Raw genomic sequence first — 18,297 nt, forward strand, 5'->3', positions numbered from 1 at the left:
ATTTGAAAGATGTCAGTGTATGGTCCTATGTAATGCTACGTGAGGAAGGTGGTTCACTTCATGGTAAAGAAATTTGAAAAAGGATGAATGATCAGTATATCAACCTGGTGTGGCTTGGGGCGTAGCAAGTTCCACTTCATAGAGCCCCATAGCTAACCGAGTCATTCAGGAGAAAATTGGAAAGACAGGTCTGGGATTTTAGAAGAGAACTCTAGATTGAGAAGCATTGAGATGTGTGCGTGTGTGTGTGTGTGTGTGTGTGTGTGTGTGTGTGTGTTTGCGAGGGGGTATCTTAGAGGAATTAAAAGGCTGGGCAGAGAATGAAATCGTTGTAGGAAGAAGAGTGTGTATACAGAATGAACACCAAGGAATTCCTGATGTACTTGAGTGTGCCCACTTCCTTGTTAGCAATCCAGTTAGAAATGGTTTCTTGGTGTGTATCGCTTATGTAAATGTTCAGCTTCTGCAGCTGACTAACCTCATCCATTTTATTTTATCCTGTTTTTAATAATTAAAAGATTATCTTTTCTTTTGCCTCCCGATTCTGAGTTACCTTATGGTAACACTGTGCCTGCTGTAACTAGAACTAAATCCATATGATCCTTTTCCTCTGATCTCCTAGGAGAATAAGGTGATCATCTCCAAGGTGGAATTAACTTGTATTTTTAGCTTTTGCAGTGAGCATGATTTCCATATATTTTGCATTTGTGTGAAGTTTGTTACCATGGTCAAACCAACATCCCCCACACTAGAATGTGAGCTCTTCAAGGTAAGGGACAGTGTCTTGCATATCATTTTCTCCACAATTCTGGGTACATAAATTGTGTTTTATAAATGAATGGGTGAATGGCTTTTGGTGTTTTCCTGGTACCTGATAGATTTGGGGGTTCGTTTTTGTTCTAGCTGTCTTCCTTGTTTTTCTCACTTCTTATGTTGTTATTCTTTCCCCAATGTCTTTAATATACAGTACCAGATTAGGTTGTGATATCATTTTTCCACTAGAAAAAAAATTAAACTGTTTAAGGTAACCTAGACTTGAGCATTTTTTAGGCTTATTTGAGGCCTCTTTTTTTAAACTCACCACTTTATTAAGTGTCTGCATAAGTAATTCTACAGGCATTTGCATATCACTTTTCTTCTGTGTACATGGATTAAAACTTGGTTTCTGCATAGTAGAAGAGAGCATTAGATAATTATTATTTTCACTGGGGGAAATACCATTCGGGCTATGAAAAACAGGATTTTGAATCTAGAGTGTAGTTTCTAATAAGAGGTTTATTGAGATAAAACTCACATACCATATAGTCCACCCATTTAATGTATATAGTTCTCTGGTTGTTAGGATATTCACAAGAGTTGCACAGCCACCATCCCACCTTCAATTTTAGGATACCCTAAAAGTAAAACTAGTACTCATTTTCAGTTATTCCTCCTTTGTCCCACAACCATGCCATACCTGCAGGAATAGACAGTTACTAGTCTACTTTCTGTCTCTATAGATTGGCTTATTATGGACCTTTCATTTAAATGGAATTATATAATATATGATCTTTTGTGACTGCTTTCTTTCACTTAGCATAAAGTTTAAAAGGAATATCTCAGTTGTAATATGTAGAGTCCCACATTCTTTCTCAATGCTGAATAACATATCATTGTGTGCATATACCACATTTTAAAACTCCATTCATAAGTTGATGGACATTGGGTTTCTTTCCACTTACTACCTGTTATGAATGAAGCTACTGTGAACAGTCACATACAAGTACTGGGACTTATTTTAAAGAAATAATTCTGTGGTTTGTGTCATTGTAATAGAGGTGGCAGTGGGATCAGATATGGTAAGAGTGTTTAGCAGTGCATGCCAGGAAGTGAAAAATAGGCCATCGCATTGACTTAACTTGGAGAACTTAAGGCTGATTCTAACTACACATGAGGAACTCAAGCTAGAACACACAAAGCTTAAAATTATGATTCTCCTTGAAACTGTTACAGCTTTTTTATTGAGCACAGACAATGGAAATTTGGTACTTTACTGTATGTGTCTGAAAACTGAAACACTTTTCCCAGTGGTCCTATTCCTGGGGACTGGCCTACCTCACCTCTGAAACCTCTCCACTCCTAGTTTGCCTTTGGAATGTTGAAGAGTAGCCACTGGCATTTTGATCTTGGGTTTTTGCTTGCCTTATTTCCAGATATAGTTAAAATTTCTTATGAGTTCTTTTCTTCTTGTTTTGAACTTTTGGTAAAAGAGATTTATTCTGTAGATAGTAATATGTTAAACCCTGATCAGGAATCTGAAAAATATCTGAGTCAATAAAGAGAAACTGAAACCAATTAATATTGTCAAGTTATGTCTCTTGGAATTTGTGAAGTAAAGATCTCTATGTCAAAGACATATCCAGAAAATGTAGCACGCCTAGCTACATTAACCTTGTAGCTTTGGTCCAAACATTTTGTTCTAACACTACTATCTGGATATAGTGGGGCTGTTTTGTCACATGCCTAACATATTTGGTCAAATCCAAGAAAATTTCATTCTAATGAACTTAACACATTGACTTTTTTGTGTTTTTTGGGGGGTACCGGAGATTGAACTCGGGATCGTGTGCTTGCGAGGCAGGTGGCAGCACCACTGAGCTAGATCCCTGGCCCCTCATTGATTTTATTTTACCTCGATACTCAGTTGTGATGCACTTTACTAAGACAAAGATGATGGGAGAGATAGATAATAATTCCAGAATTTGGGGTTAGCTATAAATCCTTAGAGGCTAACCTTCAAGTATATATAGGGGAAATTTTGAATGATAAATCTCTTTCTAAGCAGTGTATATATATTTTTTTTCTGCCAAGCTCAGTAAGTCTTAATAGATTGTTTTTACTTCAGACAATTTAAGTGCTATTTTTTGAGAGGGAGTTTTCAGCACATCTGAGGTTCCAAATTAAAAAGTATAAAATATAGAAAGAAGTAACAATAGTAACAAGAATAATAGTAACAAATGTTTCTTGATCATGTAATATGGATTGGAAGTGGTTCTAAAAGTTTTGCATATAAAATAAAGACCATAATACCCCACAAAGCCTCATAATGGGATTAGTCTTAAATCGGTTGTCTCACCTCAGCAAAGATTAAATAAAGATCTTTCTGACTCCAGGACCATCTCTCAAAGCCTGCTTTAATACCCTCCTCAGCCATGGGTGTTCAAGACACCAAAAAGGCAATGTGTCAAAAAATTATACCATTCAATTTTTCTCCTACTGGAACAAAAACTTTTCCCCCTTTCCATACTTTGACATCTCTTTTAAAATGCAGATATCATTGGAAGAAAATGGCACATTATTATAAAATTCCAGTAAAATTTAAATGTCATATAAATCCTTTATACTGAGCAAATTTGAGGAGGAAAAGGGTTGGAATTAAGAGCGCTGAATGTTTGAAAGGAGAGCAGTATTAAGGGAAAAGGATCAGAAACAAGAGGAGGGGGCGGGGGAAATCCTGCCATTTTTACCATTTTGCTTAAGGCAGACCTAAAATATGTATACTTGTACTTCCTGCTCTGTGAGATTCTCCTTAATGCTGGTGATGCCAAGACACATGAATGCCTTTTTCCACCTAGTTTAGGGGTATTTTTGATTTAGTGTTTGATAAAAATTTGACATTACAGCTTTAAATGTTTCTATTGTTGATTGAAAATGCTCTGTGCAATTTCTGGCTTTTAAAATGCATCATGCTGTCAGAATAATTTGTCTTCCTTTTTCTAAAAAAAAAAAAAAAAAAGAAACTGCTCTGCTAAATGTATAGTTACTGTAATCGTTCTATATGACTTACTACAGTTGCCTGAATCTAGATTTTGGTGGATAGGATTTAATTGTTTTTAATACTGAATGAGGGTAAAGCTGCATTTCTCTGGGCCTATTCCTTTTAGATGTAGACCTTTGTAGTCATTCCATTTTATGACTCTGTGTGCTTTGGTATGCAGTTTAATGTATAATATTATAAGAAACAGTGACCACTGGAGGGTAGCTTTCATCTATTTTAAAAATATCATTGTACCACTATATAATTACACATAGTAGGGAAGTTCTATTTAAAGAATAGATGACATGGGCCAGGGATTTAGCTCAGCGGTGCCGCCGCCTGCCTCACAAGTGCAAGGTCCCTAGTTCGATCCCCAGTACCAAAGATAAAAAAGTAAAAGAATAGATGACATTCATGGAAATCACTTGATCTCTTTACATTAATAGAAATTACAAAAATGTTGTATGTTCTTTATCATACATGCTAGTTATGACTGGCAGAGAGGCACTCACAAGTCATTGCTAAAGGGCCAGATGCATTTACATTTTTCAACAGGTGGAGGTAAGATAGTATGCCTTGTCGATTAATTCATCTCTTCTGTCCATTACTTGGTTAGGAGATTTTTGTAAATGTAAATTTGTGCCTGGACCACCATGTTTATATACTTTATGACATAAAATTAATCAGATACATCCACATAGTTGTAGAATGGGAGTATTTTCACTCTATAGAGAATAAGAAATTAATAATGGGTGGGAAGCTTTTTAGGATGACTGGCTGCAGGAAGAAATTGTAGTGACAGAAGCCATGTGCAGTGAATTTGAATTAGTGTTCTTTAGGGAGCTACCAGAAAAATACAATTTACAAGATAATCAAGAATGTAAATAGATTCTCTGTGGAGTCATTGCCTGATCACTGACATACTCATCTGTATTGAAATGACTACGCTGCATCGTAACAATTAGAGAATCAGTAGGGGTGAGAGGTAGCCCTTCAAGAAAAGCAAACTATATACCAGTAACAATATAAATTGATAACCGCCTGTTGAAATGGGTAAATTTTGTACTTGTGGTTAAAATTTAGAGCTATTTACCTTGGAAAACAGTGGTATAGTAGCAATCATTTCTGATTTCTGGGAATGATCTCCCCTTTGTGCCTTACAAATACTGTGTGAAAGAAATCTAGCATTATGGTAATACTAGAAAAAGTATGCTTTAAAATGTACTTGGACCCTTCATTTCTTAAATATAACAGCTTGATTTATAAGGGCTAAATGGCTATGTTTCCCATCCTCTAACAAAAATATGCCATAACACAGCTATGTAACCATGACTACATTTATTAGAAAACATTAGTAAAAGTTATCCCCAGTTCAACCCCTTGAGTGTCAATTCTTCTTGATAACCCCCATGGACATTTATAAATAACTTAGAAGAGAATTTTCACTCAAACCAAAGAACTTTGTGCTTTACTTGATTGCTGGCCAGAATGGCTTTTCAGAGCCATTTCTGGCTTTATAACTTTTGGCATAATAACTTGTCCCACCTTATAGCGTCAGGATAGAAAACCAGTCCATCACAGTCAAGTTTGATGTGTGTCACGGATTTGGGGGGAGGAAGGTACTTGTGCGGCTCATTTAATCTTGGGCTAGTGAATTAATGTTCGAATTAATACTGAGGTAACCTTGACCATATATGTACAAAATCAATGTGCCCTGATAGCCTTTGATTAAGATTAGATTAGCTCTTGCTTTAAGGATCTTTCTCTGCTCCTAACACTTATCCAGTGGTAGATAATATATGGAGTGAAAAATTTAAAAGACATAGCTAGACTGTAAAACAAGATGAACATCTCTGTGGACCAGAAATGGAAGGGAAAAGAAGCAAAGCAACTCATGGTGAGGAGTTAGCTAAGACTGTGGGCTTTTGGCCCCAGCAGTCATGATAGAGATTAAAATTCTCCTTACAAGGTAAGGGCCCAGAGCCAGGATTACTATTGTGGGGCCCTACATAAACACACTTGGAGAGTTACATACACATACAAATACATATTTAAACATGATCAACAACAATTTTGAGTGCTGTAGGGGATTACAGTTTTATCTATGGGCCTAATGTGTAGAACCTAGGAAAGAGGGGGGAGTGCAGTAGTTAGGAGAGCATCATAGCTTTGAAACCAGGATCTGAACCTGCCTACTGTCTGGTGATGCAATTAATGATATCTCCATATCACTCAATGCAGACTTGTTTTACACTATAGACCTTTCAATGGTATGTGTGGGAGCTGCCACAAAAGCACTGATAGAAATGAGTTTAGAAGGAGAAGTAAATTTATTTTTTAAATTAATTTTATTGGTACATTTAAGGTGTACAATATAATGACATTCCTCATTGGAAATTTGCACCTTTACATAATCCATCTTGGTTCTTAATTTTTCCCCCTTCCCCTGCCCTCCCTTCAACCCCTCCTTCCCTCCCTATCTAAAAAGACTTTGTTTCCATTCTTTCATTTTCTCATATTAATTCCATTCCCTTCTTTCCTTTCCCCTCCCCCTCCCACTTCCACTTCCCCTTTGCCCCTTTTCTTCCTATTTCACATTATAAAAGGAGAAGTAAATTTAAAGGAAATACACATGCATACAACATCCCTTTCAAAATGTGTCTCCAAACCAGAATCTAAAACGTTAAAGAAGTGAGATAGATCCCCCCCAAATTAACTACATGAATGTAAAGTGATATAACACAACAACAGTAAAGATTGTTCTTGCTGGGCATGATGGTACATGCCTGCGCCAGCCTGAGATACATGATGGGAGAGGGAGAAGGAGAGGTGGTGAGAGAGAGCGCTGATATTACTGGCTGTATACTTCAGGGTTTATTTGGGGGTATATTTGAGGCATTTCAGAAGAAGAGAATGGAGAAAATGGCAGAGAAGCAATATTTAAAGCTATAATAGCTGAGAACCTTCTAGAATTGAAGGAGGATGTGAGTCTTTAAGGAAATGGTCTCCCAAGAGAAATTTCAGACATCTGGGAAGGAAAGAAAGGCTTACATAGAGCAATTGGTATTCTTTACAGCACAGCTTTGAGAAGCCCTGGCTGATTAAAATGAGCCTTTTCTGTTTACCACTGGAAAATACACAAACAGAAATTCAGTGTGTTGTATATACCAAACCATGTTTCCTGAACAATGACACTTATAAATAACTCACAAAAGGAGAGCCTTGTGTACAATTAGACCCTCAGGTTCAAAATACTAAGGCAGATCTTTCTAGATAAGGTAGTCTCCTGTGAGTATCTTTGTGAAAGTAGATGGGAAGGCAGTAATCATTTGTTGTACTATGCTGAAGTCCATATCTCAAAACAATGTTTTCAAAAGGAACATCATGGATGACCGAGTCTAGTAGAAAGATAAAACTTGAAAATGATTTTAAATAAAAAATGTTGTCAGTTGGAACATTTCAGTGAACATAGTTTTCTTTTAGCAAGTAACTACAGGGGGAAAAAAATAGAAAGTAGTTTCTGTGGAATGAGACCTTGTGAACATTGGATGCCGATTCAAGTTCACAGAAACATTTAGCTGATTGCATGTTAAGTGGCCAGAAATTGGATTTAATTAATATGGACAACTACATGCATTAGCTCACATCCAGAGAACCAGCATGCAGAATCTGGCTGAAGGTAAACTTCTATCACTTTTATCAAAGCAGACTGCTATAAAACAAACTGCAAAAACAACTACCCTTGAAGGTTGATAGTGATAGAATTTTAATTAGTACAGACAGATTCTGTCCCTGTAGATGAAAGAGATCATTGATTGATTTTTCTGCATGACTTTAAATAAATTCCTATAAAGCTTATCATACTAGGTAGAGGGTAGAACTTAAAGAAAAAAGAAAGAGAAAAACAACAAATCAAGAGTGTTTTGGATTTCATTTCTGCTTCATTGTGCAGATCCAGCATTTTGAAACTGAACATTTTGGAAGACATGTCATACCCTGTGGAACTTTTTTAGAATATTGAGAATATGTTTCCCTAATGGGAAACCTGGTTATGAGATTTTTTTTTCAGACTGGACATTGGGAAAACTCTTCTTGCCTCCCTGTCATTTGCATATCATGTCTCTTTTCTTCGATCTAGATCCTCCACATTTGTGGATAGGAATTTCTCACCTGATGAAATATCGTCTATGAGCACCTGAAGTCTGTCATCTTACTTTAGTACTTACTGTAACTAGAAGAAAGATTTCAAGAGTTCTAATCAGTCACTGGGTATCAAATATCGAAAGTATTCTCAACTGGAATTCTCAGTAAATTTTAAAGTATTTGGGACTTTTGCATGCACTAATACTATTTATATTTCTTTGCCAGTAATCACATAACAGAAAGAAAGTGTAATAGCCATAGAAATACTTACATGAAATAAAATTCATGGCAATAGTCATTAATAGTAACAAAAATGTATATTACATACATTTTTAAAATGCAGAAAAAAATCAAGGTCTTTTATGCATCTAAGATCATAGGTCCCCAAATAAAGTGAATTACAGTTGAATTAAAAGTTTAATTACAGTTAAAAGGAGAAACTGGGGCGGGGATTTAGCTCAGTGGTATCGCCGCATGCCTCCCAATCACAAGGTCCTGAGTTCAATCCCCGGTACCGCCAAACTAACAAACCCATTCCACTTCAGTATTCCTCTTAACAAAATTTGATAGCTGTAAAGAATCAAAAAGTTATTAGAGATATATACAATTTGAACAACAAAATTAATACACTATCTAAAGACTACCATTTATATGAGAAAATAGCCATTTTAAAATGCTCAGTGAACATTTTTAGAACATGACTGTGAACCAAATCACAAAAAGAATTATTACTAAATTTCAAACGATGAGTATCATATCGGTATTCTCTGATTTAAATGCAAATAAATTAGAAATGTGCACTGAAAAGATAAGTGAAAAATGGAAATATAAAAACTGTACTCCTAAATGACTGCATTAAATAGAAAAATCACAATAAAGATTAGAAAATGTGAGCAGCTGAATTAAATCAAGGGATACATATCCAAACTTTTTGTATATAATTAAAATGGTTCCAAGGAGAGAATCTATGATCCTAAATATATTTATTTAAAAACAGTAAAGATAAAAATAATTTAGGCACTCAATCTGCAAGAATAAAAAAAGAAAAACACATTAAAATACAAAACATTCATACACATAAAATGAAACTAGGATGTGGAGATTCAATTATATGAACTCGATTCTTCTCAGTTTAAACTATAAAGTCAGTATAATTCAGATCCAAAATTTCAAGAAGGATTTTTGTGAAACATGAAAATTGATACTAAAACCCTAGTGAAGATCAAAGAGACCAGAATAATCAAGACAATTTTAAGGAAGAACAAAGTGAGGGTGGACGTGCCTACCATATCAGTTGACTGAAAGTTATACAGACCAATGGAGTAGAATAGTTCAAGATGCACGATTGTGTATTTGTGGACTCTTGATATCTTGCAGAGGCACTCTTGGAAGCCAGTGGGGAATAGACGGACTGTACAGTAAATGGAGCTGGCTTATTTGTTTATCTACAAGTGGGAAGTAAAATTATACCATATGCTCACATTAAGCACAAAAATAGAATGGGGGAGGATTACAGTCCTGAATGTAAAAAGCATAATTTTAAACTTTAAATTATAGGTGTAGGGAAGATTTTTCTTAAAACATAAAATGCAGGAAACATAGGGAAATATGTTGAAATTTAAATTGTATCATAAGATGCTATGAATAAAGTTAAACTACAGTAAGAGGGCAGCAGGTAATATTTGCCATGCACATAACTGGCAAAAGATGAGGATTGAGAATATACCAAGAACATTAATAAGAAAATGACAATCCAGGAGGAAAATGAGTTAAGGAAACATGAGAAGTTAGTTAACATGAAAGAAGTTCAGCCTCATGAGTAACAGGCAATGTGCAAATTAAAACCCACCCCTCAGATTGGCCAAAATGTGAATGTTTACTACACCAAATCATTTAGAAAGTGGCCAGATGCGAAACCTCCTTCACTATTAGTGAGAGAATTACTAAAATCACGTAGGAGGGAGCATTTTGGTGATATGTTGCAATATTGAAGATATTGCTGTGACTCAACAGTTTCACATCAAAATGTATTCTGTATAGAGTCTCTTATCAGGTATCCAAAAAGACAGGTATAAGGAAATTCATTGTATCATGACTTAAAATAGTGGCAAGTTTGAAACAGCCTAAATGCTCACGGATAGGAGAATGCTCTTGGCGTATTCAAGCAACAAAATAATACCTTAAGTAGTAAAACAGAAAACTATTATGTATTGACATGGGTAAATCTCTAAAGAGCTGTTGAAAGCAAAAACAATAAAAACAACAACAACAACAAAACCCAGTGGTGTATGTACATTCTTAAAAAGATCTTAAATGTAAAGCTTAAGAATGTGGAAAATAATGCTAATAGATTGAATCATACAATATGGCAGTTTTTGTAGGTAAACAGTTGACTATCAGCATGTCTATTAAGGTCAATATAATGTTCCTGGATACGTTCATGGTAATGGTGGACACAGAATTCTGAATGGCGTTTTCTTGGAAGCAATAGTGAGGACAGAATGATGGCATGGATTCGAGGAGGGTATGCGGGGGAGCTTCTGCTTTAGCTGTCATATTTTCTTCAAAATTTTTTGAAGAAAATATGGCAAATATTAAGCTTATTAAAGCAGGATGGTGGGTACATGGGTATATTCTTTCTATATTCTTAGTTGAAAATGCTTGATTTTTTTAAATCAAACTAAAGTGTTGTTAGAGGCATAAAAATTTTAATCTCATGACATTATAAAGAAATATTTACAAAATGATTAAATCCTTTGCTGCTTACTTAGCTGAACATAGCACTCCTGAGGCTTTTAGTATAACATAAAAAATTAAAAAGTATCTCCCTTCACACACCAGTCAAAAGCTTCCAATTTTATTTTGTTCTTTTAACATTGGTAAGATCATCATCATAAAAACCATTCATTAGTGCCTTTTTGCTTGCTCTTGTTTGGTGGTGGTCAGATTCGTTCATCTGCCATGTGATATGAAATATGATGATAATTCAGTTTTCATTTTTTTGTTCTTTTTTTCTACTCCTTTATTGCCAACAGGAATCTGCAAGCAGAATATGATCGTCTGAAGCAGCAGCATGAACACAAAGGCCTATCCCCACTGCCATCCCCTCCAGAAATGTTGCCTACTTCTCCCCAGAGTCCTCGGGATGCTGAGCTCATTGCTGAGGCCAAGCTACTGCGCCAACACAAAGGCCGCCTGGAAGCCAGGATGCAAATCCTGGAAGACCATAACAAACAGTTGGAGTCACAATTACATAGGCTAAGACAGCTGCTGGAGCAAGTGAGACCCACATCTGTCTAACATGGGATATTTACAAACATTAGTGGTCCATTCTTAAACAGAACTCAGTCCTTCTTATAAGTGCACGTGTCAGTTCTTACGTGCTTAGAAAGTACCTAGCAAAGACCTAGCTATTATTTCCTGCCTTTCATTTTTTTATTTTTTTGTGACAGGGTTTCAATAACTTGCCCAGGCTGGGCTCAAATTTGAGATCCTCCTGCCTCAACTTCCCAGAGTGCTGAGTTTAAAGGTGTGGCCACCACACCCAGCCCAAAATGATTTTTTAAAAATAAATTTATATTTTTTTAAATGGCACTGGTAGGTAATTGAACCCAGAGCCTCATGCATGCTAGGCAGGTGTTCTTCTACTGAGCCACACTCCCCAGCCCTGTCAAAATGTTTTCATTTGACCAATATGAAATGTATTCTGGGGGGAGAAGGGCAGAAGGTTTCTGCTGGCTCTCTGTAAGTAGAAATTTGACCTTTTGAAATGGAACATTTTTTTTTTTTTGGTACCGGGGATCGAACTCCGGTCCTTGCGCTTGCGCAATAGGCGTTGAAACCACTAAGCTAAATCCCTGGCAGAAATGGAACTCTTGATTGAAATTCTCTTCTCATTTGGGGAGGGGGGCTTTTTTCTTCTTCTAATCCCTAACATCTTTTAAGCTTCCATTAAAAACCTAGCAAGGTATTGATTGGCACTGTAACAATCCCAACATAGACATCTTCCTGGCTTTCTGGGAATTTTAAATTTTGAAATATGTTTTCTCTATCATATTACTTAGTATTTCCCCAAAATATGAATTCTGTATCACATTTTTGAGATCACATGTGGCCTCACCATTCCTACATGGCCTTCTAAATCTTTCAGCCTTTTAGTTTAATGATTTATATTTCCTGTCCCGTTGTAGCTCTAAATTTTTCTCCTTTTTACCAAAGAACATAATTCAGATACAAAAACAATATCCATGGATCACATCAACAGCAAAATACCCCAAATCCAATAATCTTTGGGAGGTTTTTAAGCAGGGAGAGTCAAAATTTTGAGTCTTGAGTGTGTATAATATTTTTATTTTATAATTTGTTTGAAGGTTTACTATGAAAAATAATTCTGTTTTCTTTTGGATGCCTTAGCCCCAGGCAGAGGCTAAGGTGAATGGCACCACAGTGTCCTCTCCTTCTACCTCTCTTCAGAGGTCCGACAGCAGTCAGCCTATGCTTCTCCGCGTGGTTGGCAGTCAAACTTCAGAATCTATGGGTAAGTGTCTTAGCTACTCCCAGATTTTGTTCTCTCTTAAGATCGGGGAAAGCCAGGGCTGGTTGGTAGCACATAGCTGTCATCCCAGCACTTTGGGATTCTGGGAAGCTGGGGCAGGAGAATTGCAGGTTCAAGCCCAGCCTGGGCAACTTAGTAACTTAGTGAGACCCTGTCTCCAAATAAACATAGATACACACACACACACACACACACACACACACAGACACACATGCAGCACGCACACACACACAGAGTGGTACCTCGGTTCATGAATTTAATTCATTCCACGATTCTGGGGAAGATGGCCACATTCCTGTTAGTACTGGAAAGAAGGTCACGATTGTGTACATCACTCCATGAAGAGTCCACCAACGGAAGCAAAATTTTGCCAAATGCTTCCATTTGAGACTGAATTGTTCTCAAACAGAGATGTTCATGAACTGAGGCATTGCTCTGTGTGTGTGTGTGTGTGTGTGTGTGTGTGTGTGTGTGTGTGTGTGAATAAATAAGGGCTGGAGATGTAGCTCAGTGCAAAAGATCTGGGGATGGTGAGATGTTTGCTAGCAATTCAAATCATTTGCTAAATTATCTCATAATAGTTCCAGATAGGGTATTATCTTAAATGCCTTACAGGATGCCAGGCTCTCTCATTATTCAGGACAAGGCAGAGTGGTACTACAGTTCCATTCATTTTGGAGATAAAGGGAAAGCTTTATGACCAGTTGATATTTGTGAAGGGTTCCAAAAGATGAAGTAGGGAGCATGCATACTCTGGCATAGGAATGATATGAGTGAAGCTATAGACATGAGGAGGCTGGCAAATGGTCAGTAGTCCAGTTAAGCAGAAAGATAGGGTCCTCCAAGTAAGAGGTAGAAGGAAACAAGCTACAGAGTCACAGTATGGTGAAGTGAATATTGAGCAGAGATATTTGACTCATTTGGTATCAGGGAATATCTTAGTCACTTTCTTGCTGCTGCCACAACTTAAAGGAGGAGAGGTTTGTTTTGGCCCACATTTTTAGTGCATAGTTGCCCAACTCCCAGGCAAGCAAGCATGGTGGAAAGGTCTGGCAGAGGAGAGCTGCTCACATCATGGCAGCCAGAAAGCAGAGAATGACGGGAGGAGCCAGGAAGGGAGGTGCATCCTTCCATATCATGCCCCCTGTGATCGGCCTCTTCTAAGCACATGTGGCTTTGGTGGGACATGCAGATATCAAATCATAACAGGGAACCACTAAAAAACACATACCAGCTGAGAAATATTGACAAAGAAACTTTGAAAGATATATCCCAGCATCTCTTTCTGGCCCAAAGTCTTTAAAGTGAGTTAGGAGGCAATTGCAAAGGCCAAAATACGTGAGCTCTGAGAGCCTGCACTTGAAAGATGTAGGAGATGACTTGGTTTGGGGAAAGGAAATGAGAGGAGAGGATTTGGTTGGCAGAAGACAATAAAACTTTTGATTATGGACATAGTGTGGTTGATGATCTGGCAGGTCTTCTAAGCCATGTCCAGAAAGAAGTTAAAATACTGGTCTATACCTGGATGAAGAGGGCAGTCTGGGGAAATGAGCTACTAGGATTGATTGCTGAAAGGTATGATCTAAGAAATACATAACAAGGTGCTTGGATACAGTGCCTTGGGGAAGACCTCCATTTAGATGATGGCATAATGAGGGACTAAGGGGTAGGAATAGGTTCACAAGGAAGGTGTGATCAAAAAGTCAAATGCAAAAGTGAGTTCAATGGAAATGAAAATAAATTACAGCCAATTGGAGTGCTCTAAACACACTGACGAAGTCAGAGAAAGGATATTCAGCCAAGAGATGGGAAATTGGAAGAGTTGTGTCCTTTCCGTGAAATAAAGAACCAGGCCATCTTAGTGGTCTGCTGTCATTCTTTAGCAAGGTTCTTTGCCTAGGATGGCCTCTAAGAAAGCTGGAGTTGATGAGGCATAAATGATAAAAGGTCAAAAACAGTAAGGGCTGTTATAGTGGTAATGAGTGGTGGTGACAGGGGTTGTTAGCCAGCTGCTTATTAGTTTTTTCAGTTGTACTAGGTTACATAATAGTGTTTTATGAAACCCGCAGATATTTGGCCATTTCCCTTCATTTCTCCTTCTGCCTTAATTTCAACCTGCCAAAGATTAAAACTAGACCCCTATCTTTCACCAAGCACTAAACTAAAATTGAAGTGGATTAAAGATCTAAATATTAAAACAGAAACACTAAACTTGCTGGAAGATAAGTTAGGTAGAACTCTTGAAGGCATTGGCATAGGAAAAGACTTTATGAACAAATCCTCAGTAGCATGGGAGCTAGCACAAAGAATCAACAACTGGGATCTCATCATATTAAAAAGCTTCTGCACTGCAAGAGAAACCACCCACAGAGCTCACAGACAACCTACAATGTGGGAAAAAATTTTACCAGCTGTTCTTCAGACAAAGGACTACTATCTAGAATAGATAAAGAACTCAAAAAAAATCAGACCCTCCAAATATAAAAAACCTGATTCAAAAATGGGCATCGAAATGAACAGACATTTCTCAGACAAAGAAATAAAAGCAGCAAATAAACATATGAAAAAATGTTCAGCATCACTGGTCATTCCAGAGATGCAGATGAAAACAACACTGAGATTCCACCTCACCCCAGAAAGAATGGCTGCTATCATGAAATCAACCAGTAACAAACATTTGTGGGGCTGTAAGGAGAAAGGAACCCTTCTCCACTGCTGGTGGGAGTGCAGACTGGTGCAAACACTGTGGAAATCAATATGGAGATACCTCGAAGAACTAGGACTAGAGGTCCCATTTGACCCAGCTATTCCCCTGCTGGATATCTTTCCAAAAGAATTAAAAGAATTATACCACAGTGACATATGCACACCCATGTTTATAGCGGCACAGTTTTTAATAGCTAAAACTTGAAAACAGCCCAAATGTCCATCAACTGGAAACTGGATAAAGAAGATGCAGTTTTTCTATAAAATGGAGTACTACTCAGCCATAAAGAATGACAAACTAGAGACATTTATAGCTAAATGAATGCACATTGAGGCAATACTTTTAAGTGAAATAAATAGTACACACGTTTAAATACCGAATAGTTTCTCTGGTTTGAAAAACAAAGTGTAAATAAGGTTCAAATGATATAATTGATAATGTGAAATAGGAAGAAAAGGTCTAAAGTAGTTGGAAAAGTGGGAGGGGTAGTGGAAAGGAAAGAAGGCAAAAGAAAAAATATGAGAAAAGGAAAAAATGGAAACAAAGTCTCTGTAAATAGGGAAGGGTGGAGGGGGTGAAGGGAGGGCAGGGAAATGGGGAAAAAATAAGAACTAAGATGCATCATTTAAAAGTACAAGATCCCAGTGATGAATGTAACTGTATTTTATACCTAAAATGTACCAATAAACTTAATGAAAATGGGCCGGGGATTTAGCTCAGTGGTTCCGGCGCCTGCCTCGCAAGCGCAAGGTTCTGAGTTCAATCCCCAGTACCAAAAAAAAAAAAAAAAAAAAAACTTAATGAAAAAAAAGAATCTGAAGCAAGGCCAGGTGCCATGACACATGCCTGTAATCTCAGCACTCTGGGAGGCTGAAGCAGGAAGATTGAAAGTTTGAGCCCAGCCTGGGTAACTTAGCAAGAGTCCAATTCAAAATAAAAAATAAAAATAGTATCTAGAGCAGTCAGGAGAAGGAGCATTTTCTTCCTCCCAAGAAGTTAACCCCTGTAGGAAAGTGAGGTTCAGTTGCTTTGAGAAGAGGGTAGGTTTTAGGTTATTCTCCTTACTTTACTACACCTCAGTGATTTAGGGTGATCTCTTATGTTAGGTTCTCTTTCTCCACATAAGATTTGAATGCAGTTAATGGATTCTTGGGACTGTAAATGATAGCATAGGGCCTACAAAATATTTCATGCTTTTGAAAAGTCTATAAATTCTGAAAACTAACCTTCAGTACCTCCGTTGTTATTTTCTGCTTCAAGATTTTCCTTTTTTATTTTTCTTCAGAAGGAAAGCCTGTGAAATTAAGTCACATATTTTAGCAGTGAGATTCAGAGCCCTGGGTGCTTCAAAGCATTAATTATTTAAGTTGTCAACACTGGTGAAGAGGCAGCATGGCTGTTAAGGCACCAGAATTAAAGTGCATATCAGGCTGTGGTCCTAATGGTTTGGGGAATCAAGAAAATTGTGGCAGAAGTGAATACAGGAACAGGACTACAGTATTCCAGTGGCTGAGTTAAGCTCAGAGATAACTTGCCAATATAAAATGGATAGACTATGTTGTTAAGTTTGTTCTCTGAAAAAAGACCAAATTCAAAGGTGCTTTCTTTTTTTCTGAACTGCATAAGCCACATTCACTTAAGAAAGGGAAAAAAGGACTCTTTGAAAGATGCTCACAGGTGTTTAAATAAATGCAGTATTTGTCCTTGTGCTTTGAAGGTTTGAGATGTGATAAGGCTGCGATTTGCTGAGCCATATTCTGGATAGAAAGTGGCATCCTTTAAATACACAATCCCATTGATTTTCTTTTAAGTGTAGTGTGGAAGAAGTCATACTAGGTGATCTGTTGAAAAAGTTGGGAGTACAGTTGGCACTCCGTTTCTGCAGATCCTATATGCATAAATTTAGTTGGAAAGTGTGGAGGAGGGAGTATTCATGTGTGCTGAACATGTATGAATTTTTTTCTTATTATGTCTTAAATAATACAGTATAAAAGCTATTTACATAGCACTTACATTGCAGTAGGTATTGCAAGTACGAGAGGGCGTGTGTAGGGCTAAGTCCTTAGTGGGCATAGTTGGGACTCAGTATATATTTTCTTGGTAAATACATGAAAAAAGTTCTGGTATTTTTTTTGATAACAGGCAAAGTTTTGTTGTCACAGGTTATTAGAAACAATGACGTTTGTGATTGCCTGTTATAGCTATGTAGTGTTTGATTACCCAAACATGTAAATACTGGTGTCACACTGATGGCCAGGGAAGTACATTGCTCTCAACTCTTGAGTCTTGCTGTCTACACTGGCTACCTTTTGGCTATACTTTGAACAACCCCATTACAACTTCCATCAGCATCTGTGCACATGTTGTTTCCTCTTGAGCACTCTTCCCTCAGATACTTGCGTGGCTCACACCCACAAACCCTAAAAGTTTTCACCCATCTGGATGTTATCCATGAGGCCCTTCCTATAGACTCTCACTACTTAGCACCGCCGACAGACCTTTGTAAGTTTCTGTTTATTTAACAGTGTGAGTTTTGTGAAGATGGGGTTTTTGATTGTTTATTGCTGTAACTCTAGCATCCAGAACAGTGCCAGATAGATAGATAGATAGATAGATAGATAGATAGATAGATAGATTGATTTGGCTCTTTTTTTTGGTGGTGGTGCTGGTGCTGGTGGTACTGGGAGTTGAACCTAGGGCCTTCACACTGAGCTACGTCCCTAGCCCTTTTTTTTATTTTGAGATAGGGTCTCACTAACTTGCTTAGGTGGACCTCAAACTTGTAATTTTCCTACCTCCACCTCCCAGAAGGCTGGGGTTACAGGCGTGCACCACCACACCTGGCTAATTCATTTTTTTGAGTGAGAATTAATGTTACGGTTTCTAATTTTTTGCTTGTTTTAGTACATGTTTTCTGTACATAATAAATACATTTATCATGGGAATTGGTATATATACATATTGTATCTTAATCCTTTTTACTTCCCCCTCTCCTCTCCCTGCCATCTCTCCCGATCCCTCGATCCACTTCCCATCTCCACGGTTCTTTTGAAAAAGCATTACAAACAACTGGCACAGTGTCGTAATAGTACAGTG

At 37.4% G+C, this 18,297-nt stretch overlaps 1 protein-coding gene across 15 annotated transcripts in view; it reads left to right on the top strand.

Annotated features, from left to right (window-relative positions):
- The window catches only part of Dmd (dystrophin), a 2,486,572-nt gene that overhangs the window by 2,448,896 nt on the left and 19,379 nt on the right, over window positions 1-18,297 (top strand). For all 15 annotated transcript variants that reach the window (XM_004850043.4, XM_087189971.1, XM_087189973.1 and 12 more), the window contains 2 exons: window positions 10,975-11,218; window positions 12,353-12,476. In XM_004850043.4, coding sequence (XP_004850100.2) covers window positions 10,975-11,218; window positions 12,353-12,476 — 368 coding nt within the window. The remainder of the gene's footprint in view (window positions 1-10,974; window positions 11,219-12,352; window positions 12,477-18,297) is intronic.

Source organism: Heterocephalus glaber, unplaced genomic scaffold (genome assembly GCF_053883595.1).
Source record: "Heterocephalus glaber isolate CG9 unplaced genomic scaffold, H.glaber_assembly_v1.0 deba00001547, whole genome shotgun sequence".
Classification (NCBI taxonomy): Eukaryota; Metazoa; Chordata; class Mammalia; order Rodentia; family Bathyergidae; genus Heterocephalus; species Heterocephalus glaber.